General features: G+C 43.7%; 2 protein-coding genes across 2 annotated transcripts in view; one reads left to right on the forward strand and one right to left on the reverse strand.

Moving 5' to 3' along the window:
* Nucleotides 1-11157, reverse strand: part of LOC119375920 (F-box/WD repeat-containing protein 7-like) — a 40209-nt gene extending 29052 nt beyond the window's left edge. The window contains 4 exon segments of the mRNA XM_037645944.2: nt 4439-4646; nt 5955-6087; nt 7365-7532; nt 10847-11157. Of these exon segments, the coding sequence (XP_037501872.1) occupies nt 4439-4646; nt 5955-6087; nt 7365-7500 (477 nt within the window). The 5' untranslated portion in view covers nt 7501-7532; nt 10847-11157.
* LOC119375922 (ER membrane protein complex subunit 7-like) lies at nt 7586-20609 on the forward strand. The gene is given in 6 exon segments (XM_049411325.1): nt 7586-7648; nt 11466-11665; nt 11744-11955; nt 11958-12001; nt 15744-15824; nt 20221-20609. Coding segments are annotated over 6 exon segments (729 nt in total). The 3' UTR covers nt 20350-20609.
* Nucleotides 20610-22390: the final 1781 nt, after the last annotated feature.

Consider the following 22390-nt stretch of genomic DNA (forward strand, 5'->3'; position numbering starts at 1 on the left):
CAGTCTGGGCCCAGAGGTGAAAGGTTGCTGCCCCTAGTGTCCATTTCTCAAAATTTTCTTCTCAGTGTGCTTGTTTTCGGATATGTCATAAATTAAAGAGATATACAGTTGCTTTTTGCTCAGCTGGGCAATATCACTAATGATCACCATGAGAGCAACATGGCCCAAAATAACTCGGCACGAGAAGTCATCCTCGTCACAACTACAGTCAAACCTCGATATATCGAACACGGACATATCGAATTATTGCCTATATCGAACGGTTCCTATATCACGTGGGAAATCGCATGCATTTTTAATTTTTTATTTCGAACGAAGTTTGACGTATAATGGATATATCGAACTCGGCCACCCCAAACCGCCCGCGCTCCGTTGACAGGCGGCGAGCTTTCCCGCCGTGCTCCGTTGACAGGCGGCGAGCTTTCCCGCAACTCTCGAAAATAGCGGTAGCGCGGTGGGCGTTTACGACTGCTGCACACATCGATGGCGCCGAGTGCGCCACTTGAACGTAGCGGCATACGCACGCCGCAGCCTTGCAGCAACGACGCACTGCACGCATCCGTCGCATCGGTCGTTGTTGTGCTCGTGTGTTAGGCCTGCCGCGCGTTGTGGTGTGGTAGCGATGGCTGCAGACGCGAAGGAAGAACGGACGACCCTGACTTTTGCAGCAAAACTGGAAGCAATCCAGCGCGTTGAGAATGGTGAGAAGTCGAGCGTCGCGGACGGGTTAGGCATACCAAGGAGCACATTGAGTACTCTGCTCAAAAACAAAGCCGACATAAAGGCCAAGGCCGAGAAGAGTCAGCACTCGGGCGCGCGGCGTGTACGCAAAGCTGCTTTTGAAGATGTTGAGAAGTCTCCACAAGTGGTTCATGGATGCAAGGGCCCGAAATATTCCTGTATCGGGGCCGATGTTGCAACAGAAGGCAAAGAACTTTGCATTCATTCTCGGCGTCGAGAATTTCAGTGTGAGTAGCGGTTGGCTACAACGTTTTAAGACTCGTTTCAACATTGTCGGGAAGACTGTGTCGGGAGAGAGTGAGGACGCCAATGATGAAGAAATTCAGAAGTGGCTTGATCATGAATGGCCCAAAGTTCTCGCCAAGTATGAGCCGAGCCAAATCTTTAATGCTGACGAGACGGGCCTGTTCTGGCAAATGCTTCCGCGGCAAACGCTGGACACTCGCGGGGACAAGTGCCACGGGGGCAAGCAAGGCAAGGCCCGTGTGACGGTCCTATTGGCTGCCAATATGGATGGGAGCACGAAGCTGCGGCCACTTGTAATTGGCAAATTTAAAACCCCGAGGTGCATGCGGAACTGCCCCAATATTCCGGTGACTTATGCCTGGAATAAGAAGTCGTGGATGACGAGGGATATTTTCCTCAAGTGGCTGAAGGCGTGGGATTCGGACCTGGTGCGTCAGGGACGGAAGGTATGCCTTATCGTCGATAACTGCACGGCACACCACACCGATGCCCAGCTGAGCAACACCGAAGTAGTATTTCTGCCGCCCAACACCACTTCGAAGCTCCAACCGTTGGACCAGGGCATTACGCACATTTAAGTATATCTACAAGCGTCGGCTGATCGACATTTTGCTTGTAAGACTCCGGATGGGCCAAGATCTGAAGATCGATCTTTTGGGCGCCATCCAAATGCTCAAGGCGTCGTGGGAAAACGTCAAGCAGTCGACGATAGCCAACTGCTTTCGGCATGCGGGCTTCGGTGGACGCACTGACGAAGCATCAGTGGAAGAATCCGAGGAAGCTGGGTTGGCATGCGCAGATGAAGAAAGCGAGCTCGCCGAAACGTGGAGCAAGCTGGAGAGCTTTGTGGTGCGGAGCCGCAAAGCATGTGCATCGAAGACTTCGTTGGAGGTGACGACAGCACTGGTACAACGGCGGAGCTAACGGATGTAGAGATCGTCGCCGAAGCTACCGCTGAGCAGCCGAATGAAGACGCTGCCGAGGTGGATCCCGCAAGCGCTGATGGTGCCCCGCTCCCGACATCAGCTGAGGTCGTAGCCGCTTTGGCCCTTGCGCGCCGCCACTGCAGCGCGATTGAAGGCACCGGCCTTTCACTTGTGGATCGCCTGGACTATGTTGAGGACGCAGTCGTCAAACACGCCATTGCCAACAAAAAGCAGGCTACCCTTTTTCAGTATTTTAAGCCAACACAATAAATACTTTGTTTGAATCTTCAAGTGAGTATTTACTGCACCACGATTGGTTCGTTGGTTGTTTTCCACAAGTTCTTGACGCATTTTTTACGTGATTTTTTATATCGAATTCTGGATATATCGAACTATTTCGCGATCGCCGTGCCGTTCGATATATCGAGGTTCGACTGTACTTTGAAGTGTCGTCTCAACTGTTAACCTTAAGTACTCTACAATACAGTGAACTCCATTAAGACGTACTTTTTAAGACAAATTCTCGCTTATGCCAAACAACACGGGACCGTTTGTTTGGTTTCCTATAGGTTCAATGCAAAATAAATTCGCTTAAGACGAACTGCCCAACTGTACTCTTCTGTTAAGACGAACTTTCGGGTGATTGACAACGCTGGCGATTCTGTGAAATGAACACTGCAGTCTTGGTGGGGCATTCAAGTGACCAAGAAAAAGCAAAAAAGGAAAAGAAAAGCGCTTCCCGGAGCAAGGACGCGACGCCGAGGGCGCCAGATAACGAAAAATAACGGTCAGTGGATAATGCCGGCATCCCCCTCACCCCCAGCCTGTGAGTGGGGAGGTGCAAGCTCTATCAGCAAGAAAACAACAAAAAGAGTAGGGGATTAACAACTGGGACCCCCAAGCCATTGTGTCCTCTTGTATCCCCCCCCCCCTTTCATTGGTTTCCAAGCTGGAGTACAAAGGAGAACAGAACAACACAAGAGCGTGGGGCCCCTCCGCAATGGTCAGAGGGGCAAACGCAAGGGGAGTGAAGGAAAAAGAATAGAGCTTTTTTAAGGGTGGACACGGGGATCGTTTGTAACTTTTTAGTGTCTTGGCCTAGGTTGATGAAATTTGGTACACATAATACAAATCATCTTAAAAAGACAAATTTTTTTTTTTTCGGGCATTTAGAGTGCGTTTTCAGCGTAATTGTTAGTTACTGTGTAAATAAAAGACCACAGATGCCAAAACGAATGTTTTCCAAAAATTGATTTTTTTTGGCGATATCCGTGATTTGATCCCAGTGTCCCCCCTTAAAGCAACAACGGGAACGAAAATTGTCTGTGCATTACAATTGAGTACGAAACCGAAACCACGTTTGCTGCGCTAGCACTCCCAGTAGAGGGGTCAGGTGCATTGTCATCACTATCACATAATGGCGGCAGAGCGCATTTTTTGGTCAGTTCACGTTGGTTCGCGTACGACATGTGTGCGCTGTATCTGTTCCCAGTGAACTGCTAACTGTAATGACCTATTTTGATTATGGAAGTGCACGACAAAAGAAGGCTATTTTGCACACTGAATACAGCTGCGTCGTGTCTTTTTCGTGTGCGCGAGGCTTGTGACCGTGAGAAGCGCAATGGGATATCTTCAGCTGCACGTCGATCAGGAAAAGTTACTACGGGCTGAAAACGGGAAAATATCCGGACCTCAAAGAAGACCTTGCAGACTTTCTTAAGCAACTCGGCATATCATGAATCTGACAAGGCAACAGCACGTGATCTTTGAGCCAGCAAAACAGCCTCACAGAAGAAAAGGAACTGCCAGGACCATAAATTTACGTTTTAAGGAAATTGTGCTTCTCTCTCTCTCTCTTTTTTTGTAATTGTCAACATACGAGCGTGCTACAGTTTTATCATTAAAATGGTGTAGCACTATCTTCATGAAATTTTTCATTTTTGAACCTGCGAAATCAGGTGCTCGTACGATTCGTGTACTCTACTTGAAGGCATAGTTTTTATCAAGCTGAGTCAAATAAATGCTTTTTTCTTGTCTTTTTGCCCCCATTGTACGTCTACTCCATTCAGTGTTTTCAAGTAACATATTTGGATGCAGTTGGCATGTTAGCATGTCTCTTTTTGGGGGCACTTCTGATAAGCCGAACTCCTGATAAGACGAACAGATGACCACGGTCCCTTCGAGTTCGTCTTAACGGGAGTACTGTATATAAATCTGCCGAACCTATAGATTGTTGACTGTAAAAAAAAAGTAAGATCTCTGACACATCTTCTTCAGTCACAATGCATACTGGAACCTGCTCCAGTGCACACTGGAGCAGTATGGAACCTGCTTTTTTCCCTCCTCCAATTCCATCTAGTAGCAGCATAGAAGAAATCATGAAGAAGCTGCTGGCCAAGTGAGCCCTATGCTTACCCAATGTGACCCCTTACTCTCGAACCTGTCAGTTATTGGTAAACATGACCACTGTTATGAATGAAAAGCAATGTTTTGTGGGAATGCAAAGAGGAAGACGAGATGCTCACGCCTGCCAAAGAAAGTGCTGCTTGGTCATCGTCGCCCTCGGCCATGTCTTCCACAGAGGAGCAGCTACCTTCATCGTCATCGCTTGTCGGCAGCCCCTCTGAATGAAGCAATCTGTTTACCGAAGTCGCCAACGACGTCGCCTCGACCTTCGAAGGAGTGGCAAGCTCGTCTCTGCTGCCACAGCTGCTGCTGCTCCCACTGCCCCACCTGAACACAAGGCCAAGCTTAGTCACGTCACTCTTAGTGGAACCAAATTAAGGGTGGATACTGCTCTTGAAATATTTATAAAAAATTTCTTGATCGAATTTGATGAAACTTGGCGAGTTTATGTATATTTGTGTGCAGATTTCAAATATGGAAATATTTTTCTAGTATAATGTGTAGTTTTTCAAATACAAAATATTTCATTTTCAAGCTGGGATTTCACTCGTGAATGTTCATCATGCCATAACTTTTGTTCTAATGGGTTTAGAACATCCATTTTTGTTGCACTGCACACAGTTCTGATTCCAGATTATTGTGATATGCTAATTTACATTGTAACTCTCTGTTTTAAAAAGATCTTGCTCCCCATAAGGCACATGAAATATTTTGCATTTTAAGAACTACATCATACTAGAAGAATAATTTCATACTTGAAATCTGCATACAAATGTACACTGTCATCCTTTATGAAAGGGAACGCATGGCTTGTGCTCTGCGGCGGCTGCCTACAGAGCAATCAACCGACAACTGAAGAAAGCATGTCCGCTTTTGGCGTCATCTATTGACAAAAAAAAATAACGAGTGATGGCCATTGGAAAAGCGCTGCTAGATTACGCTCTCGCAAGGGCGATGCCGCCAAAAGTGGATGTGTTTTCTTTAGCTGTTGGTTGGTGCTGTAGGCAGCCGCCGCAGAGCGCAGGCCACGCGCTCGTGTGTTCCCTTTCATAAAGGACAACAGTGTACATAAACTGAGCAAGTTTCATCAAATTCGATTCAAGAAATAAAAAGAAATTTTTAAGTGCCGTGTCCCACTCTCAAGGGAACATAAGAGAATAGCAAAGGACAGAGTACAATGTGAGCATTAGTTAAAAACTGACGCATTTTTGGAAGATTTGAGAGGAGAGTTTCATGGTCTGCACACTTGCGAAAACAAATGCAACCAGAGTTGACCAAAAGAGAAGGGCTCAGCTAATTTGTTGTCTAACTGAACTTGTCAAATTATTAGCCTTTCCAGCAGTCAACCCATGTTGCCTGCATATTTTGAGACCGAAGGTTTTGCCAGAGCTGTTTCTGCTAAAGGTCCACAGGGAGAAATATTAGTAAAGTTCTATACCACCAAGTTCATGCAGTTTTTGGTTCCTGAATAAATTTGTGGGCTCATCAGTTTCCTTTCGTATGTTCGGCGAGCCTTTTCTTCATAGAAACACCGTTCGCTTTACACGTTAAAGCGACTATGAGAATTCTGAGCTTCTAAGCACAAGCACACAAAAATGGTGAATTACTACACGCAAGAGAATCTTGTCACCCGACCTGGTTCCCTGAGTGTCCTTGGGTAGATTCTCCCTCGGACTGCATGTTAGGCTGAGCTGTAGCTCTTGCAGCAAAGACACGTCCACTCCAGGTACAGCCAGCAAGTCCTCAACTCGGTTGAAACCTCCTGCAACTGCGAATTAACAAAAACCGTATATGGAGGTTTCACATAAAAATGCGCACTAGGCGATGAAAAATGCTGTGGCAGAGGGCTTCACACAAAGTCTTCGACCACTTGGTGGTTATTTATCCATTTGTCTGAAAAATTAACATTGTTTTTTACTGACAACCGCATCTTCACACATTTGTGCAGGTGTTTCGTGGATCAACCTCTGTTGGCATTTTCTTTCCAGGTGTGACGAGAGATTGGCATTTACATTACCATTATTAGCAAGCTTTTCAAGCAGATTCCTACTGTCCTTACGGATTGAAACGTGACAATTTAAGGCTAAGCAATGCACATACTTTCGTTCCACCATCTTCAATTCCGTGTCAAATCACCATACTTTCGACTCGAAATCTTACATCAGAGCCAACATTACCTTTAGTGACCAGATTCGCAGTGACGTGACTTGGTCATATTGAGCAATAATTGTACATACCATTTGTCATACTAAATTTTTTCATGTCGCGTTTCAATCCGTGAGCACTGGACATTCCCCACAATGTCTAGTGAGCGACTATTTGAACAGCTGCGTGTGACCAAAGAAGCCAATGAAAAAGGTATGTTTGTTTACTTCCAAAATTTGCTTCGAAAGCCCTTTAAGCCCAAGCACCCAACAACAAACATGACAAAAACTGCAGCTATGGGCATGCTGTTTCAGGCAACAACGTTTGCTGGCCATTCAAGGCTTTAACTGACCATAACAACTATGGCAGAACTTTTTTTAATATGCACATCAGCGAGCCTCTACAGGGTTACTTGTAAAGAAACATCAATTGGAAAACATTGTGGCCTGTTAAGTGTACTACATAAAATCTGAGCGCAGCCAGAATCAGGGTTTCCAGGCAGATATAGTTGCCAGTTTAACTGAACTTCCTAAGTGCACAGTTAACTTTTTAAAGTTGCAAGAATATCACTTCTGGAATGCAATTAATGCTAAATTTAACAGAATCAAATGCGATATGGCAGACCTATCAACAATGTCCTCCTGTCACTCAACGCACAGACAGGATGCCCACAGCTCCAGCGTGATTTCCCTCTGGACATTACATCACACGACGATGAAAGCTTCTCTGACAGTAGTCAATTAAAAATTTTATGGCACAGTGTTTTCCTGTACAGAACTGCAATTGTAACAATGCAGCATCAAACGTCTTGTATCAACGGGCCAAACATGCAGGTCACTGAACTTCTTGACAGTGTAAACCAACAAAACATGGCACATGTCACACATGTAGGCACAGCACTGACCCTACGAGCTGCCACAATGGCTTCGGCAGCTGCCCTCCCCAGGCCAACGACCCCTGCCAGGTCGTCGACCGAAGAGGTGTTGATGTCCACCTTGGCATCGTTCCCCTCGCCTGTACGTTCCTCCGCAGACATGGGCCCCCACGTCCGCAGTCTCAGAGAAGCATCTACATTGCAAAAAAAAAGAAATGTGGGAGGGGAGATCAGTGGCAAGCCCAAAATGGTGTCAACAGCTAACCGTAACTTCAGTAGAGAAGTGATCCACAAACCTTTTCCAGGGAAAGTTAGTCAAGTGCTTTACATCTGACATGCCTGTACAAAAGTTGTACTTACGGTATTATATCGAAGCAAAATATAGTTATGAGACAACTCGAGTTTTCTCTGAAGCAGTACAGCCACGATTTAAAAGAGCAATTTCTTTAAAAAATGTCTATACCCTCAAACAATAGAAAATGAATACTCGGAAGCTCCAAATAATTCGCTATAATGCTAGTCTCTATGACCGGAACCCGGATGCGTTACTAGATATTGCTCCCACTCCGTTTTCTATAATCAAAGTGCCTGCATTGCATAAGCGTGTGCAGCTCTCTCTGGTTACGTTTTACGAGCAATGTCACCACACTTAGCCAAATAACGTAAAATCTTGTCTCATGCGAAGACAAATTTGACGATGCCTGGCCTGGTACATTTTAAGACCAAATGTAGGATGAAATTAGGACAACTTAATGTTTCTTGATCTTTGTATTTGAAAGTGTTGTGCTTGCAGAGTACCCACAACTAAAGCAACATATGCAGGTCCTTTTCCCATTATCAAAATGCAGCTGAGGATCTAAACCACAACACACAGCAGATGCCCTCCAGAGACTCCAGGCAACTTTTTCACCTCCATTAACGGGACACTAAAGGTAAATAACATTTTATGTGAGAGTGAAAGGTCAATGCTTGACAACCTCTGAAATGTCAATATGCATGAAAGCGCTTTAGCATTCAGGAAATTAAGGTACGTGCAGGACATGATTTGCACCACCAGTAGGACATTCTGGAGTAAGAGCCCAATGATGCAGAATGCCCTAAGCACAATTAATCACTAGTACTCAAACTACTCGTGATAGAAAAGAACATTGCAGTGCATTACAAGATGGAATAAAATGCAACTTGTGCGTTTCAGTTTGATTCATAGGAAAAGAACTTGGCGTTAGCTTTGGAACGACGAAAGTTCCATTTTCACTGGGCTGTGTTCTCTGCACCGGCTGTCGGGCAGTAAAGGGTGGGCATGGCAAATGCTACGTTATAAGGCTATTCTCAGAGGTAGGTGGTTTTAATTGCACTAACGACGTGCGGACCCTTTTTCGACATGCGGAACTTTTTCTTTCAAAACAAAGCATTTCCTTGGCACGAAACAAGCACTACTAGGTTTCTGGAACACAATTTCAACAATCCACGTCAACTTAATTTTGCCTTTAGTGTATGTTTAAACTGCCATCTTATGGGTCACTGCAGAATTGGTCCTCAAAGGCGTAAGTGTTCAACAAGTTTTCATTATTTTGCCATGTACCAGTGATTCCACATACTTCAGTCATGAACCAGAAACATTTCATCCGCAGCCAGATGATTACAAAAAGCAGCTTAAAATCAGTACTGAATGATGTAGACAATTTTATCTGCCATTGGCTACCTCTTATTTTTTACTGTCCCTCATAACTTGTATCAGTGCTGCCTCAAATCATTTGAAGTTTCTGAAACAATGCATGATAGCACAATAAATCTGCAGATCTAGCATAGACACACGTGGAGCAAATCACCTCAGCTCCATAAAACAACACAATGTTGAAGATGATAATAAAAGCAGCCTGTATAAAGACAGCTATGGCACTATTCCCATTTGTCAGATTTTTGGGTTACTATGTTATCGTTGGGTCATTATATAATGAATTAATTAGCTGTTTCTGCTGTGTTGTAATTGAATTGGTTATGCACTGGTTATTTTCCATGCCCAACGTTTTGCTTTGCTGTATGTGGCTTGGAGCAGCTGCACAGGTCTTCATAAAAGTGCTTGTACACTTTTTAGCTTGGGTATCCAGCTAAAAGTATTTGGTAAACGAAGTGCATTAAACTGAAAGAGCAAACATATTCTCAATCATGCTGTTGAGGTGCATGACATTGTCATGCATGATCCGACACCACTGCATATTGTTCATGTGTCTCGTCTGGCAGGACAAAACACTGCTACATCCACAGTGTTTTATAATAGTTAAGCCTTAAAAACCTGTTTATGTTAAACTCTACCTTAGAAACTGCATAAGCACTTGTACCTTGACATACACTGACGAAAACAGAGGATTTCACTAACCAGAACAAAACATGATTTCAGAAATGTACCTACACTTTGGTTTAGACTGCTTGTGTTAAAATGCATGGCGCATTGCTTTAACTAATTAAAATGGTTGTCTCTTCATTAGTCAAATGATGGTCAATGCTCATTAATTTGCAAACATGTGCCTGTGAAGCATGCCTATGCATGGTCACTAACAAAGGCAATGTTTACTAGGTGAAACTGCAACTCCACGTTATTTTTATGTAAAAGTTTGAAGGCAAAGGAGCTCATATGTGACGAAACAATCACAATTATGCAAGGATAGTGACACGTGCGCACGAGAAGATGCGTCCATTACTGGCGTGCTTAACATGAACTTCTAAAAAACAAGGAACTTCTCCTCGCACACGAAAAAAAAAAAGAAACTTAGGAAATCTTTTCGTTTGGAGCTGTCGCTTAGGGTAGGCAAATTTCGCCACTGTATTGCACCAGAATCTAAGACGTCCAACCATGCGAGCACTACTGCGCCAAGGCGAACACGTGCTCGAAGAAAACACGGCCAGAAGCATGCGATCCTCACATAGGACAACGGTGTCGCAAAAGTCGTCGAAATGACGCCGTAAGCCGCGCCACACACTGTAAGTCGCTTTGCGAAGTGCGAATACACACACGCCCAATACGCGCATGAGTGCCCACACCTTTTCTGGTAGAACAGTCGCTTTCACATCGTCGGAAAAACCTAGCTAGCTCGCTCGTTATAATGGCAAAAAAAAAAAAACGAAGACCACGCTCAAGCGGCATATCGTACAGTTGCAGTACGGCAGAATGTTGGTACTACTGTGCTGAATAAACGCTTTCTGGGAGTAGGCGCTCGCGGCAACCCCTGCTGTTAATGGTCCCTCGCTGACACTGAACAGAGGGCACACAAGTCTCGCCGAACCCCATGCACGAGTTCAACGCTACCGCAATGAAATACATCACGCAAGGTTTCAAAAGGACGTGCACCACACGTTTCTCTCGCTAAGAGCGTGAGAAAAACAGCCGTCTACGGTAGACAACACAATGCCTCGTGCGCGCATCTCTCTCCCGAAGCACGACGCAACAAAACAAGCGATCCCCACACAAAACACACTAATAGGTGATGACGAGAAAATGAGCCAGAATTACTTTCAGGCAAGAAGCACGGCAAGTTCCAACTTGGGGCGACTAAAACACGGGTGTTTCGGCCACTCAGCTTAGCCCAAGGCCTAACCTATCCGTCACCATGGTCATTTGACACTCGCTTTTCAGGGCACCAACATCACGGGTTCTCAATACCGAAGGCCCCGGCACACGTCCTCGCGACTTGTCACTGCAGGTCACAGCACAGTCTTCATAAGACACGCAGAGGGATCGAACATGCCCAAATTAAGAGACAGTTATCAACACACATCACGAACAAGCGGCCACTGCCATGTTGTTAGCGACGTCACAGGCGAAAAGAAACACACATAAAATAAAGGCTGCGTAGATTACCAATTACCGCCTTGCTTCGTGCGACTGACGAGCACTGACGAAATTAAAAGTATGCCTAATCTTTTCAGGGTTCAACAAGTCACTACGACTACTTCCTAAAAGTTTTGGTTTCCTTTCCGTTTTAAAGTTAACCAACATCAATAAAATCGCTAGGTGGCGCGAGGTCGCAGGATGTGTCGGCCATTCGCAGCTTACGATTGAATGGTGGCCTGCTTCCTTGACCGATTAAGGAAAATTAAATCAGATATGCGGCTTCATTCTCTAAAACCAGGCTATCTACAGCGCGCCTGCGCACTGTGTTTCAGCTTGCTTTCTTATTAGTAGTGTCGGTGTAGTAGCCAGCGATGAGGACGTTGTACCCGAGAAGCATGTGATCGAAGGTAAAGTGGTGCCTCCAGAAATCGCCACATCCGAATGGCTAACGTCCACACGAATTCTTGTGAACGGAGGGGAACAACTCGGTTTCCTGAGGTGAGTGACTGCCGGCAAGGTTTCTCCGTTCCTTCCCGGTCTACTTGAAGCGCTAATTGTTTCGACCTCGCCTCCTAGGAGCGACGGCAGCTTTTCGGTGCACAACCTGGCTCCTGGGTCATACGTCGTCGAAGTGGCTAATCCTGACCATGTGTACGAGCCGGTGCGAGTGGACATCAATTCCAAGGGGAAATTCCGTGCTCGTCGAGTCAACTACATCCAGTCAAACTTGATCCAGACTCTTGCGTACCCGCTGAAACTCAAGAGTCGCGGTCCCTTCCAGTATTTCCAAATCGGGAGACATGGAGAATCACAGACTTCCTCATGAACCCTATGGTAAGCCGCACCACGCAGAATGTTGGCAGTGGATGTAGTGATGGCATATGATCGTTCGGAGTTATTGTGCCGGCACTCTTGCCCAACAATTGCAGCCTTTTGACCCTCTCGCCTTATGGGTTTGGGTGGCGCAGTAAGCTAACGCATTGTGCATCCTCCAGATATTAGGGACTTTTCGAATAGTGGCCCCAAAGAAATAGCGTCGAGGCCACTACGCATGCGCGAGACCCAAACAGCGTTTGGGTTTTGCGTTGGGGACGCTATTTCTCGAATATAGCGGGAGCCCCAAAGCCTGCCCCAAAAGCTTTGCGGCAAAAAACGTGATGGCACCTACTGAAGCGACGGCTGTTGGCCAAAACTAGAGTGACCTAGAACAGGGGGAGTGTCCAAAGCGCCGCAGACCCTATTCGAAAACTCTTAGCTCCTGCTTGACCCAAAGCGAGCACACAAAGGGCTCTGGGAACCCAAAGAAATAGCCTCGAGGACACTGCGCATGTGCGAGACCCAAACAGCGTTTGGGTTTGGCGTTGGGGACGCTATTTCTCGAATATAGCGAGAGCCCCAAAGCCTGCCCCAAAAGCTTTGGGTCAAAAACACATGACGGCACCCACTGAAGCCACTGCTCTTGGCCAAGACTAGACTGACCTAGAATAGGGGGAATGTCCAAAGCGCTGCAGACCCTATTCAAAAACTCTTAGCTCCTGTTTGACCCAAAGCCAGCTCACGCAAAGCACTTTGGGGCTCCTATTCGAAAACCCGCTATTGTGCCGGCCTTCTCGCCTGATTGGCCGTAGCGACTGCCGGCACAATATCTGGGAACAGTAAAATGCCGGCTGTTGGCAAAATATCCTCAGCCCAGAATGTTTCAAGCGTCTGTATGCCCACACTCGAAGCTTTGTATATGGTCCCTCAATCGCCTTCATTGAATTCTCGTACTGTCTGCAGCCCGCACATACTTTGACCCTCTTGCGGGCTTTAGTGTGCATGTTTGTAAATCAATTTGTATACCTTTCTAACGGTGCGCCAGAATGCTTTAAAAAATTATGAAACAGCTTGAAGTTATGCTTTTATTCAGTCCCTCATTTGCACACCTTTTTTGTGTGTATGTGTGTGTGTGTGTGTACGTGTGTATCTCCCTTTTTCTATCGTCGTCTCTTTGCATTTCGCCCCAGAACATGCTAAAACAACATGCCCACTTATCCATCCTAACGTCACACCTATCATTCACTCTTCACATATGGTTAAAGTTCGGCACACTGGTGGAAAAAGGAAACATCAATTTTAAATATATACACGTTGAACAGATCTCAAAACACTTTCCTAATTTGGATATTCTTGTTGGAAAAATGACAATGAATGACCGTGTGGTAGCAGGGGTAGACATAAATTTTGGAGCATAGACACTTTTGCTCTGTATGTGTCTTGCAAGAAGTAATTTAGACCCATTTCATGCCACTTAATATCAGCATTGTTTCAGCAGATCTTGAACCATTGTATTGTCCACCCTTGTCCCATTTTTCAGACAACTATTCAAGTTGAAATGATATAGAAACTTGAATGAGTTGGTACATTTTCATCATGCGTAAAGCGCAGCGCACACGGGAAACGACGGACAAAAGAGAAGAAGCAAACATGACTAGTGCTGGCTCTCAACTGAAATTTTATTGGAAAGGAAAGAATATATATATCTAGAATTATCACAACCATATTGGCAAAAAAAATCATTGAAAAAAATAAAAATCCCAGGCTTCAGGTTGAAGCCTGGAGGAAGCAAAACCGTGACAAATGCAGTCATTGTGCAAACATATTGTGCTACTGAAGACAAGTCTTCTTGTTGAAATATTGGCTTGAAGATGAGGCTTTTCTTGTTTGCTTACTGTTGCTTTCTAACTTTAAAACAGCATATAGAATTTATATTGGGTCATTTAATGCCAAGTGTCGCAGCCATTTTGGCGACCATCTCAAATGTATTAAAAAAAATCGTGCTGATTTATTGCATTGAAAACAATGATTTGCTAAAATATTTTGGAGAGAAAAAATTTTTTGGTCACATGGGTGCCTTCTGAATTTCCCAGAATGTCATCTGGGTGTTATCTGTAAAAAAATTTATTCTGAGAGTATCGTTTCTTCTTTCGATACCAAATTTGGTTTACATATTAAGCAAAGGTGTTTGTGTAAGCTGTTTAATGCTCAATAATTTTAGTGCAATTTTTCTGCCATATACGCCTCCAGGAATTTTACCAAAATGTTCTATGTTCGCATTTTTTCATTGCGATATTGCGCCTTGTATGAATATATGAGCATTGAATACTTTACGCATGGTATATTTCACGATCAAAATATTTTCAGACCCCTCAAGTTTCTAAACGTTGTGAGAAAGAATCACCAATTTCAGAAAATCGTCGTTTCTATCCACTATGAGACGCAATTTACGCTACGTAGTGCTCCAGTTAAAAATCAGCTTTATACTTCAGTCGAAAGCAAACAAGCAGTTCTTATGTGGCAAGTTTTATCATTACAATTTTCGTTTTAAGGTAGAAAATATTTTTTTAATTTTCCTATTGACGGCAATTGGGAACATCAATGAGGAAGCTGCCGTGTGACCAAATGGGGAGATAGCCGTCAATGGGGAACATGAAAAATTATTTCTTCCTTAAAACAAAAATTGTAATTGTAAAACTTGCCGCAAAGACGAACTCTTTATTTGCTTTCGATTGAGGTATAAAGCCAATTTTTAATTGGAGCACCACGTGGTGTAAATCGCGTCTCAATGTGGGCAAATATGACAATTTTCTGAAATTTGTGATTTTTTCTTATAATGTTTAGAAACTTGAGGGGTCTGAAAAATTTTATCCCAATATACCTTCTGTAGAGTGAGTAGTCATTACTCCTATATTCATACAAGGCGCAATATCGCGATATAAAAAATGCAAACATAGAACATTTTGGCAAAATTCCTGGAGGCGTATATGGCAGAAAAATTGCACTAATATTATTGAGCTTCAAACTGCTTACACACACTTTTGCTTAATATGTAAACCAAATTTGTTATTGAAAAAGAAACGATGTTCTCAGAATAAATTTTCTTACAAACAACACCCAGATGACATTCTGAGAAATTTGGAAGGCACCCACATGACCAAAAATTTTTTCTGCCCGAAATATTCGAGCAATTCACTGTTTTCTACCTAATAAATCGGCACTATTTTTTTCCAAATACATTTGAGATGGTTGCCAAAATGGCTGGGACGTTTGTCGTGGAATGACCCTATTGCAAAATATGACTTGAAATCCGATTAGCTGTCCACATAAAGCCATTACCAGCAATTCGGTCTTCATGTAGGCTAAACAGCCAAAAAACATTTCTTGCGTGTTGTTGTTGCACTCGGTGCCAAAAGATGCTCCTACCAGCATTGTTGCCGTAATCTGTTTGTGTTCTGCTGTTTTGAAAACAGTACTACAGCTGCATTGTATGCACTGTTGTATATCTGAGTGTGCTAATGCTCTCCCTAAAGTTGCAGAGCTAATTTCATTCTACATTTCTAGATACAACAATACTAATTTTTTGGAATGTTGACAAAATTATGTTATCTTGTTATAAAGTTCAACGTTTAAGTGAAAGCAAAGCAGCATTTAGTACTGTAATGCTTTGTTAGCAGAAAAATGCATGTAGTTGAATGATTTTCTACTTACATTTCTTCATCTGACGTATGTTCTTGTACCTCTGGTCTTCAATTACCAGGTTCTCATGATGGTGGTTCCTTTACTGCTTATCATGGTCCTGCCGAAACTGATGAACGCAGCTGACCCAGAGACACAAAGGGTAAGGATCTTGAAAGTTATGTGAAAGGCCCATAATAAGCTGATCTTCTGCCACAATTTTTTTATTCACTGCTTTGTGCACAAATACATTGGTGCAGAGTGAAATAAACAGGCACTAATTCACATGACATTAAAGGCGGATTCACAGAACGGATCATCTCATTTCGAGCTTGACAAAGCTCGCAATCATGTACTCACGCCCTTTGTGAAGGCACCGCATGCTGACAGTCTTCAGCCTAATGTCGTACTGCTGAGATGTCATGACCTGTCCGCAATGTGAATCACTGATTTAGTCTAGTGTAGATCCAGGTTCAGACAGGGGTTAGCCTCACTTAGTGTTCTCCTTCGAGATATTAGAGTCAAATTGTAGCTGTTACACACCTGCAGTGCAAAGTTTTTTATTTGTTCATAGATATAGATTTGTTTTCTGCATTTGGCTTTCCTTTCTTTGCACACCAGTTCTATCTTGTGTAGGCTCTTGTAGGAAGATTGGAACAACACCAGCAAGTAGTGGTAAATGTCCAAAATGTCTCAGCATATGAGAAGTGCTTCAGCACCCAAAAAGAATTCTCCCCCCCCCCCCCTCCACTAGTGAACAGTGGGTGCATAGATAAAAACTGAAATTTTCTCGGGTGAAACTTTTGTTTGTGAGTGGAAGTTTGATTGATATGCAAGTTCAGTACGTGATAAATATGAGAGGCGCATCATTTGCTGCTTACCAGCACATGTTTTTGAGGAAGACCTGAAAACTTTAGCTTTGCAAATTCAGTTGTCACCCTGAATTTGACTTAAATTTTGACACTTCACTTCTGTAAAGGCTGGTACATATCCTAAACCATACCTTGCCCTTTTAAAGTAAGTGGTAGTGGATTCAGATAGAAAGAAGTATCTATAAGAGACAGTACTCCTGGATTCAAACGTGGCATCGTTATTTCTTAGTATAACGACTGCTGTGAGCCATTGCTTGTGATAACCACGTCATGTCGATGCAAATCTGGCCGCTAAAGGTAATTTTGGCTCTGAGGTAAGTGTTCGAGTCAAAATCACGCCAATACGACACAAACTGTAGACAGTGGTAACGAACGTATGTGCATCACTTAGCCTTAAAGGGACCGACAACTGCCCAGAATATAAAATGAGTTGACTCCACTTATGTAAAGATTGTCTGTCTCACTGACTCAAACCAACCGTTTTTTTCGTGAGGATGGATTTATATCTTTATTTCTTAATTGAAAGTCGCGAAAAATGACCTGTGGCGCCTCTGGCGGCAAAATTTTGAATGATGCGATGAAGACGGCCACGTGACCGTTGATTGCTGTACGCGGTCGACGATTTTTTTGTTAGTATTGAAATATTGTTCGTTTCTTTATTAAAAGGTATTACTCCATAATAATGTACATATAGACCTGCATTAGTAGTATGCATTAAAGTGGCGCTGCCTTCGCGTGACGTAATGATCCCATGCTCGTCAGCGCGTCTTGAGCAACTTTTCAGCGTGCTCATGCAACGCAGTTTCTAGGTCGCTAAGATTTTGTTTTGCTACCTACACTTCGTCTCAGAAATGACGCACGCTGCTACTTGGTGCGGCCGTGCATATACACAGTTATGTTTTCGATTACTTGGCTTGGCTCATGTATCGAGAGAGTAACGAAGCCGAGACAAGCCATCCATGACACAGGCGCAGGCAACCTTGGGCGCAGACGCACACAACGCTGTACAAATAAGGTGTATAAAGCCACACATCTCATTGTAACAGCTTGCTATTTTCAAAAATGGTTGGAAAGCTCAAAATAAAGGTGGTTAAGCATAGTTACAGTAACTCCTGTGAAAGCAGAACAACGACAGCTTTCACAAGGGCTAGCGGCATCGCTATCAATTCTCTGCATTGTGGAGCAAGCCTCCATGCGTGTTTGGAGCCTTTCAGATCGAAAAATACTGCTTATAAAATAACTACGTGCTTTTCAGATAAACCACTGCAGCTACAAGCGCTATGAAGGGTGAGCTTCCTGTCGCGCCGTAAAAAACTGGGTCGAGAAAAATCATTTGTCGGTCCCTTAAACTTGCTTGTTTCAGTCCATGAGTACTGTGCGTGTGCAATTTGGTGTACCGAATTAGATTCCAAGAGTGTGATTCCTTCTTAAGGTTTCAAGCTTCACTGACACATCATTGACTGAAAGCAGTTTCTAATGTAATACTATTTATAAAGACACCTGCATACAATTTTCAAAGTGCTGCAATTTTCACGAGTTAGCATAACCATTCTGTTGACTTGAATATACACTTTTGCTTTGCCCCTACGAAAAGGGAGTGTGCTTGAACACTCGGATAGCACTTTCACAAATGATTTAGGATGACACAGCGCAATTTGATAATGGTACCTTTGTAGTATGTAGTTTACGAGCTCCCCCATATTTTAATAACTGCTCTAAGCAGCTTATCCTGGTCTACATTTATTTGGTTTTTACACTTGGTTGTGAATTTTGAGGCTCCGAATACAGCACCACTCCATGGTAGTGTTTTGAAAAAGCTTGTGACATGATATTCTAGCATCCTCTGATAAACCTAGATATGCATTTATGTTTTACCGTCTCTCTGAGAAGCCCACACATGCTATCATTTGTGTTAGAAGTGCCTTTCTACTGAAAAAGGATATTCACTATGTATCTGAAGCCACGTACGACAACATTCCACTCTATGTCAATCTGACTGCTGTGGAGTCATAAGAGTGTGTCAGAGCTGCATATCATGTTGGCACTCTTCTTCTTCTGCAACCATTAAAATGTTTTGCTGTTTGTGTGGCATATTGACATCGACAGCAAATAAGCACCGTGTGCATTTTGTCAAGCCAAAACTTGACTTTACGTTAAGAATCAAGCTAAGACTAGCCATAAGTACTAAAGAAAAACAGGCGCAGTGCATCAGCGGCCAGTGTACTTTGTGGACAACATGCTAGTCATGGGAATCTGCCAGTTTGAACCTAGCCACTCACTATGCCTGCACCATGTAATGTGGTAGGCCAAGCACCAAGACTGCTTCGCTGCATTGAGTTCTAATGCAGCTGCTGACCACTTTTGCAATGTCTTTAGTGTTTCTTGCACCGAAATTAATGTCACAGCTTTTTGACAGCTGATGGCAAGTATAATAGTACCATTTCAGTCGTCTGTGCCTGTCTTATTGTGAGGTGCTGGCATCTAGAGAGATTTTGGTGTCGTAAATGGCATTCACTCTGCGTGGCATCAGACTAAGCTATAACTTGTATGTACGTTTACATTCTAGCTGTGCATCTTCTGGTTGTTGAAAATGTGCACATAAAGGGGGCCCTGCAACACCTTTTGCACATGGTCAGAAAACGCTGCCAATCGGTAGTCAAGGCTTTTGAGAACATGCGAGCCAGACATTATAGCGCAGCATGCGACATGAAACTTGCATTTAATTCTCAAAGTCAGCCAGAAGTTGCTCCCTCTTCTCTCGATAAATAATGGCATAAACCCAAATAACCATGCCATAAACCGAAATTCCATGGCCATTGGCTGATTTCAGCATCATGAGCTGCATAGTTACTGTGGCCGCCATGGGATGGCGTGACTTCCTGTGTGCTCACTCGCGATCACACTGATTGTAAGCTGCGCGTCCCAAGAAAAAAAGGAAGTGCTCAAGGTCATTACGCGCACTGATGAATGTATGTAGCTTCTTGCCCCCTTGCCATCCTTCTCTGCATAGCTTTCAGTGCTCGCGCTGGTACGAGCGGAGCAAGAAAATGCTTGAAGTGTGCGACAAATCCCCGCAACTCCGCTCGTACTCGACGGATTCTAAAAATTTTGCGGCAGTCGATTCGTGAGGCAGTAAACTCCTTTAATGAAGCCATTCGACGATTACTTGGAAAAGTGTTGCAGGGCCCCTCTAAGCACAACTTTGCTAGAAACCACTGTGTATTCCAGGATATAGCAACGGCTTTATTATTTATTTATTTACTTCAGTAATCTTAAGGCCGCAGTCTTTGTAATTCCTGTAGATGGCAGCGCAGGTAATTGAAGCAATGTAATGGGGGAGATGATTCCATTCATTGCTCGTGCGTGGTCTGAAGGTCTGTGGTCTGAAGACACAGACTTCAAATTTATGGTGCCTGCTTGAAGAAACATAAGTGGGCAGCAAAAGAAGCTGCTCTTTAAGTGCTTGGTCAGTAAATTAGATCTTCTGAAGTTTGTGCAGTAGACCAACGCCGCATCTTAGTACTAGTTGGGCATATGCTCAGGCGCTCCATCCGTAGCGAGATTGGTCTAGTGGTGTGGAACTCTCTTCGCTGCTGCTTCAAAGGTTTAGCACATTTACCGAGAAGTTGCCTAGACCTTTCTTCTCCTTGTTGCTGACTATTAGTTCCACATTTCTCACGTTCGCAGGAGATGCACCAGATGCAGATGCCGAAGTACGACATGCCCGAGCTGTCGGAAATGATGACCACGCTCTTTACGGGAGGCAACAAGAGGCAGCAGCAGGCCAAGACGACTCGAGTGGCCAAGAAGCGGTAGTAGCGAGCTAGGAACGGGGCACGTGATGCCGCTGCTTGCTGCGCTGTGATACCCCACTTCAGTATCTCCTGTGTGTAAAGGATATCCTTGGAGCGGATACTAATGGACAAGACATGAAAGGACTGTTTAATGGAGTTTTTTTTTTTTTTTTCATACTGGCATTGCATTGTCTTATGCACCCAATATCCACTTCCCTTTGTAAAACAGAAGTGGCCCGAAGCATTTGTGTGAATTTAGACTCATTGCCACGCCTGGTATAATGTCTGAAACAAAACTGTGCACTCAAGCGTGTTGCATGAACATGTCACGGTTTACCATCTCATGTTATCGAGAGAATAAATTCACTGTGTTATACGGTTGCATAACAATGCCCACTTATGTTCAACAAGCACTATATCCCGAGTCCTTGCATCCTTAACTGGTGTGGCAATGACTCTGTTTGAAAGCAAAGGAAACAAGTAACTGAAGAGTGATTGATTACTTAAGAGAAGCTGTTAACTGAATGGCTTTTTAAACATGTCCTGGTGGCATGCACTTGCAACATGCCACTAGATATGTGTGAATTCATGAAGGCAAGGACACGTAAACAGTAAAAAAAAACATTGCACATAAATATGCTGTGGCATTGTGCAGTCTGCAGTGCCTCTGTTGCTTGGGAAACAGTGAATGATCTTTCAGTAGCATTTCGGGGGATATTTGGGGAATTTTGTGTTATGCAATAAATGTAAAAGGAGGGGAGTGGAGGGGCATGCAATGACTCGAGATATTACTGTATTTGTGCTATTCTGGAAGCAAATAGCATGCACTTATCAGTGCTCATTTTATGGGAGTAAGACACATCAAATTGTGCAATGTATTCCGGTTTAGCAATGTGCCACAGCACCCTGCACCGCATGGGGAAGCTTGCGTGTTTGTATATTGTGTACTATATTTGGTGTCACTTGCACTGGGTTTGGAGCACAGAGCAAGTAGTGTGTGTGGGGGAGGGGGGGGGGGGGAGGGGCTTGTGAATATCATGATTGATGACAGGGTCTGGACAATGATCCAGCTTGTTGTTCGTAGACTCGTGTGTCCCTAAATGCCAGTGGTGCTGGAAGGGTGTTGCACATCACGAGTGATGAATGCAGAAAATAGAGGCTCTCTTGAATTCCAACTTTAAGGTTATGTGTAGCATTAAGCTATGAGATGTCACGAGGCATGTAAGATACACCTGCGAGTGAGCTCACTCAGTTTAATGATGCTTACTCCTTGTTCAGAATTAAGCCTGGCATTCTTTACCTTTTTTTGTTGCTAATGCAAATTTGATATTCATGCATGCTTCTTTACGTTTGTGCGTGATCTTGCTTTATAGAATCATAAAAATGGACTGCTGGTTTTTAAACATATGGTAATATAGCACAGCTTGCATCTAAAAAAAAATTTGTAGTATATCCCATTGTGTTTTTCACAAACTTGGGGAACAACTCTACACTTATGCATGTGCCACGGTTGTTGTATTTTGTAAGGTTAAAGTGAGTTTTATTTATTTATTTTTTTTTTCTTAGAATGGTGTGAAACAAGGGTTGGCAACTACTTCGAAACGCAGGCCAAACAGTCTACCATGGAACACGTTGGTTGACATTAGTGGGCACAGATGAATAAATATTGGTGTGCAATAATAAATGTTGAATGCTAAAGCTCTCATGTAGTGTGTTTCGGGCCGCATGATACTGCCTCGCGGACCGCCAGTTGCCAACCCTTTGTGTTGAACACTATAGGCTCACTGTGAACCTAGTCGTTGATTTCTTGACAGATATGGTGTGCTCATATTGCCATTCGTAATGCCCTGCTTGTGTGTTGGGTTAGCTCAGGTACAGGTTGTCGGTTTTCATACCAAACTTCTTGCATGATATATTTGGAGATATAATTTGTACATTGTGATGTTAGTGACCCACTGTGTTCCTTTTGTGAGGGAAAGGCAAAATCAAAAGTGCACTTGTTATGTTTTTCATATCGTGAAAATGCTTAATTGAATTGCTCTTGTTCTGTAACGTTGCCTTTT

Source organism: Rhipicephalus sanguineus, unplaced genomic scaffold (genome assembly GCF_013339695.2).
Source record: "Rhipicephalus sanguineus isolate Rsan-2018 unplaced genomic scaffold, BIME_Rsan_1.4 Seq1022, whole genome shotgun sequence".
Classification (NCBI taxonomy): domain Eukaryota; kingdom Metazoa; phylum Arthropoda; class Arachnida; order Ixodida; family Ixodidae; genus Rhipicephalus; species Rhipicephalus sanguineus.